At 49.9% G+C, this 21,439-nt stretch overlaps 1 protein-coding gene across 2 annotated transcripts in view; it reads right to left on the bottom strand.

The window, feature by feature from the left end:
- Positions 1–21,439, bottom strand: part of NXN (nucleoredoxin) — a 158,764-nt gene that overhangs the window by 4,137 nt on the left and 133,188 nt on the right. For both annotated transcript variants that reach the window (XM_019650541.1, XM_019650540.1), the window contains 5 exons: positions 20,409–20,542; positions 19,825–19,925; positions 17,850–17,956; positions 4,092–4,271; positions 2,166–2,290 (listed from right to left, as the gene is read on the bottom strand). In XM_019650541.1, the coding sequence (XP_019506086.1) occupies positions 2,166–2,290; positions 4,092–4,271; positions 17,850–17,956; positions 19,825–19,925; positions 20,409–20,542 (647 nt within the window). The remainder of the gene's footprint in view (positions 1–2,165; positions 2,291–4,091; positions 4,272–17,849; positions 17,957–19,824; positions 19,926–20,408; positions 20,543–21,439) is intronic.

Raw genomic sequence — 21,439 nt, 5'->3', positions numbered from 1 at the left:
CTTAGGAAGATTATTAGTGACTGTCTATTTCCCCACCCCAGAAACAGCACGCACTTTCCAGCATTGCTGGGTGACTCAACATCTCTGGCACTGTTCCCCCAATTCAGTCTCTCCATATTGGTTAATAAACAATCTTCACGACAGAGGGAGACATCTGGGCAGATACCATACATCGAATTCCCACTGCCTCCCCTCCCTCTGAGCAAACCACAGGGAGATGAATATTAATGTCTATTAAGGCTCCAGACGGGAAGATTTCTGCCCATCAGAGCAGAAGGATCAAGACAAACAAGGGGTCCCCTTAGCCCTGGGTGGAACGTGAGAGGCCAGAGTGCTGGCTCAGAGGTGCTCAGTCAATGCCTGATGTCCCAGCGCCCCATGCCCACCACCATTCCATGCTGCCTTGCTTCTGAGCACGAGGACAGGGAAGTGGACCAAGAGAGCTGTCCAGGCCAAGAGCCCAGGCAAAGTGCACAGAAAGGACGAGATGGCTCGGCGGGGAACTGGAGCAGGGGATGACCCCGGCTCCTCTGTCCAACTTCCTGGTCCAGACATCCTTCCCTCTAGGTCTGGGCTCGTCCATCAGCTGGACCACAAGGACAAAAGGAGCAGGGCACTGCTCCTGGAGTCATCCCCACCTCCATTCACTTCTCTCTCTGCCACCTGCTTAATGTGTGACTTTGGAAAGTCACTTCTCCAAGCCTATGTCTCATGCCCTCTACAATGCTTTTAATACCAGCTCACACGGGGCTAGGTGAGGCGTGGAGGACCAGCCAGCATTCAGAGCCCAGCTGAGCAGACTCAGAGTGGTCTCACCCTCTCCGAGCCTCACTTTCCTCATCTGTCAAGATGTAATGATTATGTCCCCAACCAGGGAGGTGGGGACAAATAGGACGGTGCAGGAAAAGCACTTGGCTTGCTGCCTGGTATATAGAAAACCTGCAAACGCTCCTTTTCAGCCACATTTCTATAGCAGTTACTGGAGCCCTATGGCCCCACCCCCGCCCTGGCTTAGCCCTCTCTGCTCTGCACCCATCTTTTCTCTCAGAGCCATTCGAAAGGGCTTAGAGTTTAATAAATTCAGGGCTGCCTCCATTTGTGCTTTGTGTAGAGTGGGCTCGTGTAGCCCCAAGGCAGGGCCCTGTGAACCTGCTTTGTTCCCTCCACCCCACAGCCAAGCAGGATAATTTCAGCTGCCTGCGAGGGGCCCTGCGGGGCTTAGCAGGAATAGCTATTGACATGATGAATGGGTGGGGGTCCAGGGTGTCTGGCTGCCGCTGCTTCTCCTGGGATCCAAACACAGTGTGAAATGAGCATGGGGCTCTGACCAACTGGAGGTACAGATGGGTGGAAGGAGGGCAGGGGGGGCTTCTAAAAGTGTGTCTGTCAATAACCAGCTTATGGTGAGTGCCTGGCTGTGGGGGCCAGGGGGTGGTGGTGGAGCATGCGTGGAGGATGGCTCCTGGGGGTGGGGTCCGAGGTAGAGGGTCTGTGCCGACCATGGCCATCTTGCAGAGATTCCCAGAGTCTGCAGGATGGAGGCACCTACACCTTGCGGGAGGCAGTTACCTGGCAAAGGTGGCACAACTGACTGGCTCAGCCTTCTCACCCTGTGAAAAGCCCTCTAACCCAGCTCAAGGGACAGGTGTTGGGTGAAAGAGATAGGGATGTTAGCAGTTTCCAACCTCAGCACTCTCCCTGGGCTGGCTGGGTACCTGCAGGTTGGAGCTGGGGCCCCCAGCAGGATCCCTGTAACGGAAAAAGCCCTCTCTGCAGGCCGGTGCAAAGGGACTAACCAAGCAGACAAGTCTGCAAAGCGTCAAGGGCCTGGTGTGGACCTGGCCCCAAGGGAGTGAGTGCTGGTCACGATTTGTGTCACGCTCCCCAGCAGCCTCGGTGGGAGACGGGCATGAGGGGCTGTCTCCTAGGAGGGCATCCTGCTGCTCTGTGGCTGCTGAGTGAAGACAACAGAAAAAGGAAGCAGCAGCAGGGGCAGGAAATGGTTTTCCATGACTGATGATGACACCCTGTTTCACGCCACATTTGTCTGTGGGCGCTCCCAGAAGCAACATCACCCCAGACCCCACGGCCCCTTCCAACATCCCCCAAAGCCCATCACTCGCGTTCTAACAGTCGGCCCTCAGACCGGCCCCAGTGGCACTCACCTCCCCTGCCACGAAGAACAGAAGCGGCGCCTCCTCCTCTTTGGCTTTGTACTTGGCGATGATCTTCTCGGCTATTGGCTGGATCAGCTGCTTGGCCGCCTCCGACTCCCCATCGTCCTCAGAATCTGTGACCGGGAGAGAAAGACATGAAGAAGCACAATGGTTTGTCAAAGAGTGGTGCCCCCTGGGGGTGCCTGGGTCCAGGGCTTGAACGCATCGGGGAAGCCCGTGAATGGAGGAGGCGCTTCCCTTGGGACACAGGTCTCGCCTCCTGGGTGCACGAAGGTGGGTTCAAGTACTCACTGGTTCGCACAGCGCCCTCCTGCACCATGTCCCCTAGAAACAACCTACCTCACGGAGGAGCACTAATGCCCCGGGGTAAACGTGATCCTTTTCACTGAATTCTTCACAAACCCACCTTGGAAGCTGAGTTTCCCCTAAGCCAGGACCTGAGAGGCCCGGGTAGATTTTCTCTCAATCACAGAATGAGATACTACGACCTCAGATCTCTGATTTCTTAAGGAAAATGGCAGAAGTGGTGGTGGGTAGGACTGTGGTTTGGTCAGCAGCTTTGCTGGCAGTGGGGAGGCACAGCTGGCAGCCAGACTCACCTGATGGCATGGAAACCACCCAGCCAGGCTCCCCAGAGCCCCCTATGGGGTTTCTCTTGCCTCCAGTGAAATAGCAGTATGAAAGCAGTCACATGCGGGGAGGGGCCGGCCCTCACTCCTGCTGAACTCTGTAACTGAGAGCAAGAGAAACATCCCCAAGAGTGGCAGGGGGGGGGGGGGGGGGGGGGGAAATAGGTGCCAGCAAATAACTCTCACCCAGAAATGCCACACCACCGGATTCCTGTAGCATGCAGGCTCTGCGGGACACACTCTAGACCCACATCTAATTAGTCCTGTGATGCCGGGAACTCTTTGCCTCTCGGGGACCCTGTTTCCACATCTGCAGATGGCCAGTGAGGTTCCCAATTGTCCCTCCGTTCAAAATTGTTTCCCAAGCCCCAGGACAAGGTGTGGGAGCCTGCAGCAGGCAAGAGAGCCCCACGGCCGTCTCTCTCTGAGGGACTCTGTCCTCTAAGCACAGGACCAGACTGCAAGTCAGTGTGCTTAAAAACTCCCAAGTCTGCATATTGGCTCCCCTCTACCCAGTGATCCCCATACCAGGCTTTCAGAGAACGGGGGTAGGGTGTTGCACATATCCCCTAACCTCCTTCAGTGAGGTAGGTATGGCGGCATCTCAGCCATGATCCTAGTACCCAAAATTATTTTGAGTTGAGCTGAGTAACAAGTCCCAAGGCAGAGGGTGTCCTTGGGCAGCAAGTGCTCCGTTTGTACAAGGGATCAGGGTCACCCCACGCACGGAGCTGCAGGGAGCGGGGAGTAAATGTTCCTGTGTCCTCCTGACCCAACGCTGAGCCCCAGAATGGGCGAGACAGTGGAGACTGAGGAGAGCACTTGGCCACAGAGATGCCGCCTGAGGCTGGTCCAGCTCCAACAGTCCCTGGGGCAGCTGGTCCGAACACAGGTGACCAGCAGAAGCAGCCCTGGGTGAGCCAGGGCCCGAGCGGGCCCAGCCGCTGCAGCTGCTGTGCGTGCAGCCCCGCCTCCTACCTACCATGCTGTCTGTCCATCAGGCCCCCCACCCCCCAGGGCATCTCTGGACCTCACCTAGTCTTCCCAGCTGACAGTCAGGAGCAGTGAGGAAAGAAAGCACAGCAGCAGCTCCGAGAACACCTCCCACAGGGAGAGAGCCATGAATAAATCATTGGGGTCAAAAGCAAGGCTGCTGGGAGAGACAAAAGCCCAGCCTCTGCTTTGTTCGGTGACCTAAAGAGGCTGCAGGGACAGACCCCCCCCCCTCCCCCCAGGAGAGTCTGGCCTGTCCTGGCAGCCCTGGGGTCCCCACTGAGCTTCATACCCACAAAAAGGACGAGGCAGGGGCCCTCGTTGAGCTGCACGGCGTTGGAGTCTGAGAGCTCCAGCACGGGCTTGGGGTGCCACGGGAACTCCCTGCAGTCCTCGTCGTTCAGCACCTCGACCCGCCCCTGCCGCGTGATCACCTCCCCCTGCGGGTCCAGCACGATGAGGGTGGGGATGCCTGAAAAAGAGAGAGCTCGCTTGGCCGCAGGCCCCAGCAGGAAGGGCCAGCTCCCACCCACAGTTCACGGCAGGACCCAGACAAGATACAGGCTCAGGATTCAGAGTCAGGAAGCCATGGGATGGAAGCCAGGCTCCACAGCTGAATAGCCTCAGAATTCCCTTGGGTCTGCCTGTGGAACCCTGTGCAAGTCCCTTCACCTCTCTGGGCCTCATATCCTCTACTGCTCTATGGTGGGTGTACTGCAGTTCCTATCTTATCCCACTATGTGAGATCCATGACTTGTGCATTTAAAGAACTTCGCATAGGGTCTCGGCACATAGAAGTAATGATCCCAAAGAAGATCCCAAACAGATCCCAAAGAACCAGGAGACGCTACCCCCACCTGCTGGGAGTCTAAAACCTAACCAAGGTGGTGTAAAAATACGCTCTCAGGCAGCAAGTGTCCTTGTTACAGATGCACAGACCAACCATGTGATGGGAGTCCTCACATAGACAGGAGGAACACCCCCCTTCCCCGCCCCCAGTCTGAGCACACGGGGGACGGTGTCTGAGCACAGGGAGATGGTGTCAGCAAGGACCCTGGAGCAGGGGCGGCCTTGGGAGAACAGGAAGGGAACTACTGGCTTCCAGCAAGCCAGCAGCCCCCACCCCCAATCTCCAGCCTGCTGCCTGCGGAGGTTCCAATACCGACTCTGAGCAGGACAGTCCCTGGAGGGAGCATGTTGCGGCCCTCACATTAAGAGTCCTGGGCTGGGGTAAGAAATGCAACAGAAACCTCACCGCACCCCCCCACCCCCGCACCCCAACCGTACAGACTCAAATGAAAAATCAGAGAAACCCCATCCTGGGTTACAGTTGCATTTGGGTTTTCTACCTCCCTGTTCTGTGCACCCCGCTGCTTCTCCTCCAGCCTGGGCCACCCCGACCAACCACAGCTCACAGAGTCAGCCCTGACCCTCCCCTTTGGGGTTACTGGTCCTTGCACCGCAGCCATTCCCTTCCACCTTGCACTAACCAACCGCCTCTCCTCTGAAGTTGACCAGGGCTTTAATTTTACATGGGCCAGTGAAAGCCAAAGCAATTTAATATTTATAGATTCTTAAACATTTAGTCGGTAATTCACTCCAGTGACATTTTACTTCTCATGGCGGGGAGGGGGGTGGGGGAATGCTGAGATACCAAAGATATGGCCCTGGTGTTTTGTAACCTGCCACGGGGTTGGCGCAGTGGGCATGCGGTGGTGGGCCTGTCTTCAAAAGGAATAGACAAATCCATTATGTTCACACCTATTAGAAGTGGCATGGTGTACTAAGGAACAGGCCCAGGGAGACATGGGCTCTGGAGAACAGCCATTCCCACCACATCGCAGCCGGTTCTCATGGGGATTTAAGATGCACTCAGCACTGTCTAAGCCTCCAGGGCACAGAAGACTTGGATGTTTCCAGCCTCATCCTCACAGCTGCACATTATCCCATGGAGGCCTGGGGCTCACACCAGGTGTGTCCCCTTCCCAGAGAATCGGGCTGGGCTTTGAGTCAGCAGCCTTAACCAAGGCTGGGGCTGGGGCCACAACAGGCCAGCTGGCTGCAGACAAGGGCCTCCCCTCCACCATGCCCCACTCAAAAATGCTCTGGCGAAGTTCTTTAATCAGAGTCAATGCATTTCTGAAATTGGGCAATTACGAGTGTTAGGTTAAACCAGGGCCCGCCCACTGCTATGATTAGACACAGCAGCCAGCCCGTTTGGAACCCAGATATAGGACGCCAAGTTGGTCTGTGGAGGACAAGCAAGCACAGAGGACACAGAAGGGAGGAAAAGGGAAATCTGAAGGCAAAGAAGCCCACTTCCGGGTTTGGGGCCTCAGTTTCTTCAAGTGACTACTCTAAGGGGCCTTGTTGGTTGCGATGGCTGCAGCCTCTATCGAATCCATGCCTGTGGGGACCAGGAGGGCAGGGAAAGGATCTGGAGCTCCCAGCTGGCTGCTGAGGAGTCCTCAGCTGATTCCACCATGGAGCAGCTCCCCGGGGCTGTGGGTCTCCCCACCCCTTCCCCATGACTATGGGAAGGCAGCCCTTGCTTGTTTTTGGTGCTTTGAGCACCAAAGCCCATGTCTGAGAGCCCAGGATAACAAAGTGCATGTGACAGTGGTACATAAACAGAAAGCAACTTGGTAAAATAGCCATAGTCAGACTACAACCCAGAGGAGCCCATTTCTGGCACATGGATGGGAAAAGAATCTATATGCATCGCCCCAGGCCCCCTTCCCATTACCAGATCTTGGTTAGCTTGGCCCAAGAGCCCTAAGTGCTTGCTTTCCTCCAGGGACGAACGAGCAGGGGAGAGATGGGAAGCTCGCCTCTCTAGGGCATCTGCTCTGTGCAAGGCACGACAGACACCATCCAACTCAGTCCCCAATCCTTGTAACAGATGGCTACAGGAACTACGGTCATCCTCCTTTTACAGGTCAACTTACCCACCCCAGGACATCCAGCTATAAGTGGCCCAAGCTGGGTTCCTCCTGTTCTAAAAGCTGCTGCTCTTCCTACTGGGCCACCCCTGGTGGGGGCTCTCGGCACCTGGGTTGGGAACTGTGGTGACCAGGGCACAGGTAGGCTCTAGCATCTGCCCCACCCACCTCCTGTTTCTCCTCCTCTCCAAGGCTGTGGGGAAGGAGGCTGAGACTACAATCACCTCTTTCCTTTCCTCGCCCATCATGCATTCCCTGCTCCGCCTCCCTGAAAGCGGGCTCCCTGAAGCAGACACTTCTAAGCAGAAAAGAGGGCAAAGCCGCTAATGGGAAACAACTTAAAGGGAATGGAAAATTTCTAATCGATGCCTTTACACGAAATAACTTCCACACAGCAAGGGGCTCCTCTGGAGGGAATGAAAAGGAGCAGCTCATCTCTGCTTCGCTTAAATTTACCATTTCCCAGCTGGGATGGCTGGGATGGTTAGGGGGGGAAAGCTACATTTAGAATTCTAAGGACAACCCAGGCAAGTCGCGTAACTTCTCACTTCCCCAGCCATCAAAATGGGGCCAGTGACAGTTCACATAAAAACTATCTTATTTGGTTGTTATGAGCAATAAAAAAGATGACAAGTATAAAGTGCTTTTTAGCAGAGTATCTGGTATATAGTAAGTACTCCATAAATATTAGGTCTTGTTAATAAATAAGTTCATCATTATTTTTTTAATCATCTCTGAGTTGACTATGTGGCTCCTGAGAAGGCAGAGGCACAAAAGACTGGTGCCTTGCTCTAGTGGGATAAACAGAAACCCCGATGCCTGCGGGAGGAAGTCAGCTAAAGAAAACAGAATACAGAGACAATGGCAGCACCGCAGTAAGGGTTCCAGTAACAGTGTGATGTCTGCCAAGCCTGGAGCTGCCGTTCTTTTACTTGTACCATCCCAAGCTTAACTTTGGGGCAAAGAACATATACTCTACCCTCCTAGAGAGGGCTTCTGCCCCAATCCTCACAGCCTGGGAAGCTGTGCTGGACCACAAGCAGTGCCTAAGGCTCCCCCTTGACCATCTCCCTCCGAACCTAGAGAAGAAAGAACAAGGCCCAAGAAGCCCACTCCAAACTGCCTCCTCCTGGAAGGAGCCTCTTTGTGCATATTTAAAACAATCTCCAAGCCATGTGGACTGAGACGGCTGCACAGTTTAGCTTGGTTGCTTTTCTACTGCCAATGAAAGAGGCAGTTTTAAAAGAGGTGGCAGTGGTGGTGGGGTTTGGGGCAGAGAAGCTGGGCAGGGTTGTAACCCCAGAGAGCCTTCTTTCTCAGCTTCTAGATGACAACATGATCTGAGGGTGCTGGGAGTAATCCCTCTCAGGCCGCTGGGAGTCAGGGAAGAGAAACGGGAGGAAAAGCAGACCCTAGGGCAGGAAGAGCCGGTCAGGGCACACTGGCATGGCCAAATGTCATGCGGCCACGGAAAGGGTCGTTATAAAGACTGTGGCAAGATGGAAAATGTCTGTAATGTATTGTTAAATAGAAAACACAGAATATGCAATGCTATGTGCATAATTACAACTATGGGTAAGCATGTACGTGTGTGGACAAAGACCAAAAGGGACTCAGAAAAGTGAAAACAGTTGTGCTAATGAGGCAGGAATGGGGGTGAGATAGATATGTCTGAGTTTTCTTAAACGGTATTATGATATATATATTAACACAGAATAAAAACCAAACATGAACCAAAAGGCAGTAGGGGTGGGGTGGGGATGATAATACAAACCATGCCTGGGCTTCTTCCGTTCACCAGATCCCTCTTCTATCCCTCCCAGTTCCCCCAAGACTTTCCTTTGCTTAGAGAGCTAAGGAGAAGAAGAAGTCAGCTGGTCTTTGTGGTGAAACTCAGAGAAACCCAAGGGAGGCCAAAAGGGTTAGTCTGGGCCTACTTGAACTTGACCAGCAGACCCAAAATCTGCTGAGGCACGTGCCTGCCTCAGGAGACAGGCAGGAAGACATTTACGGCGATGTTCCTATAACACAGAAAAAACAGAAACAACCAAGTGTCCATCAACAGTGGGGCAGGTTCATAAACCGTAGTACAGTCACAATATGAAACACTTCTCGGCACTGAAAAGGAATAAACCAGGGGCGGCCAGGTGCCTCAGTTGGTAAGAGTGCGTGCTCTTAACAAGGTTGCCAGTTCGATTCTCACATGAGATGGTGGGCTGCGCCTCCCTGCAACTAAGATTGAAAGCAGCAACTGGACTTGGAGCTGAGCTGCGCCCTCCACAACTAAGACTGAAGGACAACGACTTGACTTAGAGCTGATGGGTCCTGGAAAAAACACATTGTTCCCCAATAAAGTTTAAAAAAAAAAAAGAAAGAAAGAAATGAACCAGATATAAGTATCAACAGGAAGAAATCTTGAAAACCTTTAACGAGAAAAGCAGAGTTGCAGAATGATATTAGGGCATGTCCTCATTTAAGTATGCTTCAAAAATACATACCCAGCACGACCATATATTATTCATGGATTCATATATATGCCGTTAAAAGATGAAAACAGATTACAAAGAAACACATTAAATATATGGTAGTGTTTCTCCCTAGGGGAGAAGGAAGGAGAAAGGCGCTACAGGGGAGTGAAAGGAACCCCACCTTTGTCTGTATTAATGCTCCCAATCGTTTTTATTTTAAATACCTGAAGCAAAAAATGTCAGTTCTAGGTGGGTGTTTGTTCCATTACTCTTTGTCCTTTCCTGGTTTTTTCTTTTTTTATGTTCTCAGAATAAAACAAGACAAACAAAACAGAACATGGAAGCTGCTCAGTGGGTCCTGAGGTGGCCTCCAGCCTCGGCCCATGGAGCCAGCTCCCCTCCAGGTCTGCAGACGAGCTCCAGGTCCGCTGCACCAGCCCTTTTACTACTGAGAGCTGGCTGCGGAACACACAGCATGGTCCCTCGCCCTCCAGGGATCGAAAACTACAATCTCCAAATGCTTCGCTTCTGTATAAAAGAAATAGAATCTGCCTCAAATGTATGTTTTGAAAGGGGTGGGGAAGAGGGCAAAGGGAGGGGAAAAGAGGAGAAAGGTGGGAAGTGGACAAGGAAGGAAGCGGAAAAAGAAAGAAAAGAAGAGAAGGCAGAAGAGGAACAAGCAGGCAACAGAGAAACAGAAGATAAACAGGACCTGGGAAAGTAAACGGTGCTGCCACCACTGCCTCCCAGCCACCAGGCCTAGAGTGCCTGATCTGGTGGCACGACCAACGTCTGCTCTAGGCCCTGTCTGCCCTCCCCAAAGGTTGGGGGCTGGAGAGGGGAGAGGAACAAACCAAACTAGGCCCCTAACCCCAAAGAGAAGGGACTCTGAGCCTTCTTGCAAAGAACACAGTGTTCTCTGACAGCCAGGATTAGTTAGACAATCGCTAATGGGATTTGCTTTTTGCCAAGTGTGTCTAAAGCCTTTCCTTAGAAAGGCATTTTTTAAACAGCTTATAGGGCTGCAAATTCCAGTCTGCATAAAGCACTGGGAGTGGGGAGGCTCTCCCACTCAGGGCAATGTGGCTACTCCCCTAAGACAAAAGAAATGGATGGAGGCCAATGCAGGGCCTTGGTGTGCTCAGGTGGCCGGGTGAAGGCTGTTGGTTAACAGCCAGGGACCTGCCTGCCAGCCGCAGTAGGACTTGTGGCCCAGCCGGTCTGGGGCAAACTCATCCTCAGCTTCTGCCACTCTGCAAAAGGGGTGACTTAAGGCGCAACGGCCTCAAGATCCAGACTCTCCCACCACAGCTGGATGGGAAACCTCAACAAACTGGGCGTTTTATGTAACACCTCCTTCAGTGTGCTGGGTGACACCTGGAATCCAGCCACGCTCTAAGCCCAGCTCCCAAGATGTGATCGGAGGGGTCCATGTTCTGTTTTCATTGCCCATTTTCACCGGCGCCTGTCAGGATAACACAAGAGCTCTGCCCTCCCGTGCCTTAATACACAAAGTATATTCATTGTTTTGTACACCTGAAACTAAAAAAAAAAAAAAAAAACTAAAAAAAAACCCCCCACAAAGTGACTGCCAGATCAAATGACTTGCTTACTGTAAGGCACAGAGGAAGGGCAGGTGGGGGTGGCTCACCTTGGGTGGGGTGGGGGGATGCACCTAGTGCTGCTCTGTGAAAGCACCTTCATTAAAATGCATCAGGGGAGACAGAAAGCGGAGTCAGAGCCCAGGACATACAAACTCAAACAGGGAGCATGAGCTCCCAGAGGCAGTCCTGTAGGATGTGCTGAAGGCCAGACACTCAGAATAGTGGAACCCCCACTGACTCTCTCTGTGTGTAGTATGTGTGTGCAATATGTGTGTGTGCGTGTGTGTGTGTGGGGGGGTGTATGGTGTGTGTATGTGTGGTGTGTGTGTGTATGTGTAGGCTGTGTGTATGGCATATGGTATGAGTGTGTGTATATTGTGATACCATAATAAGAAGTAAGTATTTGGTCTTCAGCCCCAGTTCCTTGCACAGAGCTCCTAAAACCCTTATAATTTCCTGAACGATAGGGATTATAGGACTATCTTTTGTTATATTTGGTCTTAGTCCCAGGTCCTGGCACAAAAGCTTCTAAGACCCTTGGAATCTGGAATGTTGAGTGTTTTTCTGTATGTTAATGAGATGACAGTGGCTGGGAGCCCCTAAACAGCTTCGTCATGGGGGCTGGTTGACAGAAAGCCATGATTCGAAGGTGGGAACATTCAGCTCCACCCTCTTGACCTCGACCTCCGACCTCCGGGGAAGGGAGAAGAGCTGGAGGTTGACTTAATGACCAATGGCCAATGATTTAACCAATCATGCCTACATAATGAAACCTCCATAAAAACCACTAAGTGATGGGTTCAGAGAGCTTCCAGGCTGGTGTTGGTTCCATGGAGGTTGGCTGGGAGGATGGTGCGCCTGGAGAGGGCATGGAAGCTCCGTGTCCCTTCCTACAAACCTTGCCCTATGCATTTCTTCCATTTGGCTGTTCCTGAGTCGTATCCTTTATAATAAACCAGCAATAGTAAGTAAAATGTTTTCCTGAATTCTGTGAGCTGTTCTAGCAAATTACTGGAGGAGGGGAGTCATAGGAACACTGATTTATAGCCTGTCAAAAGTGTGGGAGGGGCCGGCCGAGTAGCATGTTGGTTAAGAGTTGGTTTGGGACACCAACTCTGAGCAGCAGGGCCCAGTTCAGATCCCACATGAGAGCCAGTGACACTGTGCCCTCTACAGCTAAGATGGCGAACAACAGCTCAACCTGGAGCTGGGCTGCCGTGAGTTGCCAGCAACGGCGTAGGCTGCAGTGGGGCTGGCTGGCAGCGGGCGTGTGCTTTCGCGAGCTGCCTTGAGCTGCTGTGAGCGGCAGTCCCAATGGCCGGCAAGCGACTGCCTCACCCGGGAAGAATGCAATGATAATACCAACATGGGCCAGTGAAGCAACGTCCTCCACAACTAGACTGAAGAACAAAAGGACAGCAACTTCTCTGTTCCCCTTCCCCGATTCCCCAATGCTGTTCCCCTCCCCCAATTCCCCAATAAAACCTTTTAAAAAATAAATAAATACAGACAGACACAGAGGCGAGGAAAAATGAGAGGCAAGAGCAAGACCTTAGAAGAACAAAGGCAGAACAAATGATGATAAGAAAACTGGACAGCCACATGTGAAAGAATGAAACTAGACCACTATCTTACACTATATACAAAAATTAACTCAAAATGGATTGAAGACTTGAATGTAAGACCTGAAACCATAAAACTCCTAGAAGAAAACATAGGCAGTGAGCTCCCTGACATCGGTCTTGGCGTTGAATTTTTGGATCTGACCCCAAAAGCAAAAACAAGTGGGACTACATCAAACTAAAAAGTTTTTTCATAGCAAAGAAAACCATCAACAAAATGAAAAGGCACCCTACTGAATGGGAGAAACTATTTTGCAAATCATATTTAAATATATAAAGAACTCAAACAACTCAATAGCAAAAACACAATCTGATTTTAAAATGAGCAGAAGATCTAAATAGGCATTTTTCCAAAGAAGACATACAAATAGCCAACAGGCACATAAAAAGATGTTCAACATCATTAGTCATCAGGGAAATGCAAATCAAAACCACAATGAGATATCACTGCACACCTGAGAGAATGGCTATCATCAATAAGACAAGAAACAACAAGTGTTCACAAGGCTGTGGAGAAGGGAACCCTCACACACTGTTAATGAGAATGTAAATTGGTGCAGCCACTATGAAAAAACAGTATGGATGTTCCTTAAAAAAAAAAGAACTACCATATAAGTATTATCCAGCTATTCCACTTATGGGTATTTATTTGAAGAAAATGAAAACATTAATTCAAAAATGTATATGAACCCCTACGTTCATTACAGCATTATTTACAATAGCGAAGATATGAAAACAATCTAAGTGTCCACTGATGGATGAATGGATAAAAAAGATGTGATATATGAGCGCATGCACACACACAAAGGAATACCACTCAGCCATAAAAAATAAAGAAATCTTGCCATTTCAACAACATGGATAGACCCTGAGGGCAACATGTTAAGTGAAACAATTCAAACAGAGAAAGACAAATACCAAATGATTTCACTTATATGTGGAATCTAAAAAACAAAATAAAATGAAACTCATAGATACAGAGAACAGATTGGTGGTTATCAGAGGGGAAGGGGGTTGGAGTGGGCAAAATAGGTAAAGGGGGTAAATTGTATGGTGATGGATGATAATTAGACTTATTGTGGTGATCATTTTGTACTGTATACAAGTATAAAATCATTATGTTGTACACCTGAAACTAATATCATGTTATATACCAAGTTTACCTAAATTAAAAAGAAAAGAAGTATCAGTGAATAACCTGCCTCTGGGATTTCTCTTCCAGTGTAGCTTAAATGTCACTATTGCATTGATCTCCCCTAAATCAAAATTTTCAAAAGGCTCCAAAAGTCCAAAGTCAAAGCTAAGGACCTCAGTACGGCATTTAAGTCCCTCTACACTGTGGCATCACCAGCCTTATTGCCCACTCTGCCCTATAGTACACCATGGGCGTCCTAGTATGGCTTTTGCCCTGGAATGACCCAAACCTCCTATCTAAATGCCATCCATTCTGTAAGGCTTTGTTCCCTAGCCACCTCCTCTAGGAAGCCTTCCTGGCTCAACAGCTCCAAGCAAGTCTGCCCTGAACTCGGATTATTCCATTGTGTGGTCCCTTCATTAAATGCTACCTTGATAAAGATGCTGTGTTGCTCTTCTACAGTCATATTTCACCGTGCTTTAGTGCATCTCTGATGTGACAGGGCCACAGGCAGACAGATCAAGGTCAGTAGGCAATGTCTGACAGGATGCTTGCAGGAATGAGTCCTAAGACTTAGCCCAAGAGATCAGCGATCAAGGAGCAGTCGGCATAAAACACTGCGCCAAAGACTGTAAACCCGAGAGCGAGGATGCAGGAGGTGCGCAGCTGGGAAAGCAGACAGGTCCAAGCTGAAGAGAGACTGGAACAGATGGCAGGGGAGTGTACGCCACACAGCCACTGCCGAGCAGCAGCAGGACGAGCCAGGTGCAGGGCTGGGCTGCAGCGGATGCTCACTGGCCGGAGCTGGGTTCCACATGAATCTCTCACATTCTTTTACTGTGGCATGGCTGGCTGGCTGCCACTTGCCTGGGCTCGGAGCCTCTCCACATCAGCTTTCTGATTCTCAAATGAGAGCTCCTCATCTGTACTTCTCATCCCCACACGGCCAGTGCCTTACGAGATTGTGCCACATGAATGTGTCTCTGAGAACTCTCCATTCTCTTCCTCCTCAGTTGTGGTCACCCAATTTCTGGCTGCCTGGACCACACCTAACAACCACGGCGCCGCCGTCTGTAATATTTACATGTTGACAACTGGAGAATCCGAAAGAAGAGTTCCCTTCTCTGCTTTCTGAAGGCAGACACAAAACGATTGATTTAATTTTTTTGTGCCCTGCCAACACGCCACAGAAGGGCACCGTCCAGCCTTAGTGGATGTCCAAAACTTGTGTTGAATCTCGAAGAACTCACAATCTCTCCTATAAGATTGCTGGTCTGTGCCTCACCCCCACCCCAAAGGGTCCTCAGAAGCACCTCATAGAGCACAGGGAGGGCACAGACTGCCGCCCTCAAACTGGCTGTGCAGTGTATCTAGATCGTCCTTGGGTGATTTTTTAGTGTCAGGTGATGCCATGGCCTAAGCTGGACCACCAGCAATGCCTGCACCATGCTGAACCCCACAACTCCACTCCCTATCTTGGAGAGGAAGAGATTCTGCCCCATTAATGATACACGCTTGGAAATGTGGAGAGGCCTCCTGACTGAGGCGGGTGGCTGAGTGAGGCCCAGACCCTGCTCCACTCTCGGGGACACCTGTCAGTCTTCTAAGCTCCTGTACAAAATGGCACTTACTTGACCAGCACTTTTTACACGGGCCTACGCCGCTTTTTAGTTATTTCCCAATGTAAATCTCGTCTTGTCCACTCAAGGGCAGCACGGGGCCACCTTTCTGGTTTCTTATGTCTCACCAAGCTCAGGACAGAGTACCGGTGGCTGGTTGGAGCTCGAGAAATAGAATCTTATGCATTCAAATCTACTCCATCTTTTTCCCAAAAAGGATTGATGGTGGTTTAAAAAGTGCATGATCTAATCCAACAAAAACAGATAAAAACATCCCCCTGGAGGGAAAACAAGGAAGAAAGAGAAAATGAAGCTAGGGTCAAGGGCACACATAGAAATGGTTTTGCAAAACTGCTAAAGGTGATTACAAATTCACCTCTAGGTTTTCTAGGGACTAAAGCAAAGAAAGAATTGTGAGCTCTAATGAAATTCAAAGTGTATAAAAGATGAAAGAGAAAAACCAAAAACCCCAAATCCACCACCTGCTCTAGGGAAGTTCAGCCTTTGCTGTGCATTCTAGGATCATTTTGCAAGCACCAATTCCTACAAGTGGGATTTTTAAATTAAAGGTCTTATAGATTTTTTAGGGCCTATGATGTATATTGCCAATTGCTCTTCTGAAAAGTTGTCCTGACTTACGTTCCTACTAGCAGTCTGCTCTCTTTCCTACACTGGGGGTTATCTTTTTTTTTTTTTCAGGATGAGGGAGGAAGGGTGGAAGTTCTTTGCAAATGTGATAGATACAAATCCAGTGTTTTCACCTGTAATTCATGAAAATAAATGATGCTGAATATTTTTCATATCCATCCTGACTATGCAACAGGTGAACTGCTTACTTCATAGCTCTGTTGTCTAAATTTTCTCTCTTCTGGACTGGTATCTGGGAAGAGCTCTTTTTCTATAAAGGATATTGATTCTTTGCAATATATGTTATTAATATTGTTGGTCACCTTTGTTAAAGCTTGTTGACATCCAAAGGTTTATCTTTTCTAGGTTGTAAAATCAAAATTTCCCCCTTTTTTTCTGAGTTAGTTAACTCTTTATTAAGTGCCTACTCTGTGCCCAACACTGAAACGTCCCCATTTTACTGATACAAGAGAGGTTAAGTAACTTGCTCACAGTGACTCAGCAGTAGTGGGGTCAGCCCTCAGCAAACATTCATTGAGTGAATGAATAAATGAATCAAAAGACATGAAGTTTTACTTATCCCCATGAAGTGACAATTCAACCCTCCGTTCGTACCCCAAGGCACACATGGTTTAAGTCTCTCTGCTGGCAGAGGGAGGGAGGGAGGGAGGGAGGGAAGGAAGGAAGGAAGGAAGGAAGGAAGGAAGGAAGGAAGGAAGGAAGGAAGGAAGCCTGTGACATCTCCTTTAAGTCACCCAACTTGGTCCCTTTCCTTCTGGGTCTGTAAACCATGTCATGTCCCGTGACTTCTGTTTGGCAAAGGAACTGCCTTCACCTTTTGTATTAATAGGAGGCATGAGGCACCAACGCTCTCTAAAAATTAACAGACCTAGACTGTTACTACCCCAGGTGTGGTCCCTGGACCAACAGCTTTGGCATCTGACCTGGGGGCTTGCTGGAAATGTGGGATCTCGGCCCCACCCTCGGGCCCATGGATTCAGAATCTGCACTTTCCCCAGATCCCCAGGCGATTCTTAGGCACCTTGCAAACTGAGAAGCACTGATTTAAAATTAAATATTAATATTTTGAAACTTTAGTAGCTCTAAACAAAGCCATATGGTTACTGTAAATGGTGAAGAAAAAGGTTCAAGAATCTCATGCGTTCCCCCATAAGCTGTGGAATTTGTGGGTAAATATCTTAATTTGCCATTTTTTTCACTCTGTAAAACACAAGGGGCACTGAGAACTCAAATATTAGTCGTGTCTGTCTAGGGCTGACCAGCATCTGATACGACTGCTACCAAGGAAATGAGCTTAACACTTAACAGGCCAGCTAAGGGCTTCACCAAGAAAGCACCTAGCTGGGTGAAAGCTGGAAGGAGTATTCACACAATAAAGAACAAAAACAGTCTGTCTCACTAATAATCATGATTTCTGAACAAAACACCATGATTAGTACTCCAAGTCCTGGTTTTCAACACTCTCGGGACATCAAATTTCTCACCTAAAAGGTAATACCCACTCAGTCCTTGCTTCAGGAACCATGAGAAGTGCCTGATGTACCTTATCCTATTAATGCCCGCAGGAATGCTTTGTGGCAGAGATTTATCATGCTCGTTTTGCAGATGAGGAAACCGAGGCTCCAAGGGTCTGAATGATGGAACCAAAGATCACTCTCAGGTCAGTTGGACAGTAAAACCCTGGGGATAAGGTTTTGGCAGAGTCACTGGGGAGTGTGTAATCCGTGGCTCAACCACATCAGAACCCACTAGGCCAGGCGGCAACAAGCAACTATCTCACCTGGACAAGTACTGTGCTTCAAAAACAGCTTCAACAAGGTACAATGGACATACCATAAAATTCACCGTGTGTGATTTTTAATATGGTAGAGAAAGTGAATAGTTACGGAAATAAAGATGTTCTTTTCCCTCTAAAAGGAAAGCTGAAGACGTGGTGAGCCCCGACGGGCAGGTTCCCTGCGAGCCCCGACGGGCAGGTTCCCAGCGAGTCCCCTGGAGTCGGGAATGCCTACCTTGGATTCCATACAGGCGGTTGAGGCGCGACCGCCGGGCCTCGTCGGTGTAGGGGACAGCGAGCCAGGGCATCTCGCTGAAGTACTGTTTGAACGAATCCTCTGACCTACAGAGACACACACGGAAACAAGGCTCTGTTACCCCCAGATGCACCTCCACTGGGCACTCCCCACCTTCTACCACGCTGTGCCCAGGGCTGTCCAGGTGCTGGGGCTTCTAATCATTGTGATCTCAGACACCAGGCTAGTAACACAGGAGGGGTTACTCCCCCATTCTGGCATCCACCCAACATGGGGATGCCATTTCGAAGGCCTGCTCCCCTGAATCCTACCAGCTCAACTCATGCCCAATTTTTCATCTGTCAAGACCAATGGGTCTTACTTTCATAAGAAACCTAGATGTTCAGACATCGCATTCCCTAGTGGCACCTCTATTTTGTGCATGTAACAGTGGTGTCTACTGGACCACACTTTTAATCAAGCAGAAACACTATGGTTCCACACAGAAAAAATTCCAGGAATGACAAATAGAATCAAGTGATAGAAAGCAGATCAGGGATCCCCTGGAGCTGGGGTTTGGGGTGAGGACTGACTGAGGACAGGGATGAGGGAGTCTTTGGAGTGATGGAAATGTTCTATAGTAGATCTTAATTGCGTTGCTTACATAGGTATATCCACTTGTCGAAATTCACTGAACTATATACCTAAAATGTATGTATTTTATTGTATGTAAATCATACTTCCATGCAGTCGGTATTTTTGAAAACTTTAAAAAAATGACTCGGGCCAGCTGAGTGGCTCAGCTGGTTAAGAGTGCGAGCTCTGAGTAACAGGGTCACTAGTTTGATTCCCACATGGGCCAGTGAGCTGTGCCCAAGCTGAGCTGCCAACAGGTGGCAGGATGGCTCAGCTGGTGAGGGCATGTGCTTCTAACAACAAGGTTGCCAGTTCGACTCCCACATGGGATGGTGGGCTACACCCCCACACACACTCCCCCCACCCCACCCCCACCCCCGCAACTAAGATTAAACACGGTTCCTTGAGCTGATCAACCGCGAGCTGCCAGCGGGCGGCCGGGTGGAGTCTGGACTTGGGAGCTGAGCTAGCTGCACCCTCCACAACGAAGACTGAAGGACAAGTTGGCTGTTCCCCTTCTCCAATTCCCCAACACTGTTCCCTGTCCCCAATTAAAAAAAAAATGATGACTCCACCTGGCCGGCCCTCAAACTAGCCCCCCCCCACTCACAGGCATGGAGATGGGGAGCTGTGTAACAGCAGGTGGGACCACCGGCCAATAAACTGAGCATGAAATGGCGCAGATGTCAAGGATGTGATAAGGCGCGACACGCTCTCGGTGTTTTGGCATCTCAGAGAGCCTTCTGAGGACAGGAACTTAAAAGGCAGGAGTGCCTGGTGGCTCGGTCTGAACTGGGGCTGGAGTTTTGTGATGAAGGAAGGTCATTAATGAGTAAAGCTAGTGAAAGGGCAAGAAGCAAAGGAAACTGGGGCTAAAAGGACCTGATGTACTCCAGGAAGAAGGTCTGCCCTTCTGGCGTTTATGATAGCTCCTAGACTACATGAGAAATGACTGCACAGCCATAAGGGAGGCATCGCATTCCATTAGTCTCTGGCTCTTTTCTTTCCATCCTTCCCCCTCCATATCCTTTCACCACGATCTAAAACGTTGAACCAATCAAAAAATACATCCTAATCTCAAATGACCCAGGCCTGAATTGGGACATGCCCCCATATGTACAGCAAGAACAAGATTTTCTCGGCTTCCCTTCAGACAATTCCAAGAGTAACTGTGAAATGCACCTGTCCATCTGCCAGTAATCCCAGATACGTCTTCCCCAATCCCTACCTCCAAGCTCTACACTGAAGATGTGAGAAGTGTAAGGCGAGAGAAATGCATGTTAACCAACTACCTGCAGAAAGGAGAAACTGCGCTGCCACCTGCCCGGGCACACATTACCTGTCTGCACTAACAAAGATGATCTCAAATTTCTGGCCTGCCTCCTTGATCTTCCGGTAGGATTCCACCAGGACTCGGGTGAGGCTTCGGCAGGGTGGACACTGAAAGACAAGAGTGGGATCCTGCAGCGTGACGACGTTGCACCTTCAACATCCCGTTTCCCAACCACGTGCCATCAGGGGCCAGGTAAGCAAGACCCAAGGAGGACTGGGATGACCAAACCTGGTTTATAAGAGAGGCAGGGACAAACATGCCTCTCGTAATGGTGAGCATCCAGCACAGGCTCCACCCCACCCCTTCCAGCGTGCCACCAGGCAGCAGTTAAAGGAACCCCTCGGGGACCATTGAATGGGTTAGGAGAGCTACCCTTTTAGGCCAGTCAAAAGAAGTCATTTCTTGCTGCTATTATCATTCATAACAACAAGCACTTATTGCATGCTAACAATGCGCTGGGCACGGGAGAAAGGAAGGATGCCAGGAAATTATGCCAGAGCAGTCCCACCTCCAGAAGCTAATCACAACTGGTCTTGGTGGTGACACTACTGCTTCCTTTCATCTGGGCTAAAGAAGGACCAAACACTCACCCAGTGTGCGGAGAAATAGACTCCCACGTGAGACCCCTCCAGGCTGCTGCTCTCCAGGGACTGCCCATTATTTCTAAGCAAGGGCCCTGCAATGACTTCCCTGAAGGGTTTAGGTCCCCAAGGGAATTCCAAACCTGAAACAGGCAACAGATGGTTGACAGTGTTAAGACTCTTCATTGTGGCCTCTGACCCAAGAGGCCTCGGGGCTGCAGAGCATGACAACTTTATCATCAAATAGTATTTGTTAACATATCTGTAGATCTGCAGCTAAAAATACAGGAATAAATGCAGGGCTCAACCATGCCAGAGCCCTACCTACCCTTAAGGCAATGGTTCCCGAATTTGCATGATCACAGGACCCAATCTCCTGGGGGGATTTTGAAGAATATGAATCCCAGGCCACAGCACAAGTTCCATGATCCAGGGGTAAGGCTGAGGCTGTATGTCCAAAACCAGGCAAAAGAGATTCCCCAGGTAGCTCTGATGAGGGGACAGGTTGGGGAAGCGTTGCCTCAGACATTAACCATGAGTTTCTTCAATTCTACCACTGGAGTCTCAGTGGATCTCAACTCTGACTGCATTTTACAGTCAGCTGGGGAATCTTAAAATATGATGTTCCTGGGTCCCACTCCCCAGAGATTCTGGTTCAGATGGTCTGGGTGGGGGCACAGGCAACCAAGTGAGATGAGAATTTAAGTCTAGGGAAAGAGTAAAACCCACTCAACCCAGATGGTCTACATTCTGATGACACTGAAGCCCCAGGCAGAAAAAGCAAATAATGTGCTCCCAGCTCAACAGGACAATGTCTTCTCACAGGGTGGTCCATGGACCATTGCCTCAGAATCGTCTGGGGTGGGGGGACGATGAGAGGGAAAAGCAGAGACTGGCTGAAAATGCAGGCGGCCAAGTCCACCCTGAACAAATGGATCCAACCATCTTGGGGTTAACGGGGAAATCTGCATTTTAACAAGCTTCACAGGTGTGTGTGTGTGTGTGTGTGTGTGTGTGTGTGTGTGTGTTTAAATTTGAGA

This window comes from Hipposideros armiger, unplaced genomic scaffold, assembly GCF_001890085.2.
Source record: "Hipposideros armiger isolate ML-2016 unplaced genomic scaffold, ASM189008v1 scaffold_141, whole genome shotgun sequence".
NCBI classification, from domain to species: Eukaryota; Metazoa; Chordata; class Mammalia; order Chiroptera; family Hipposideridae; genus Hipposideros; species Hipposideros armiger.
This window is presented reverse-complemented; position numbering and strand designations above follow the sequence as displayed.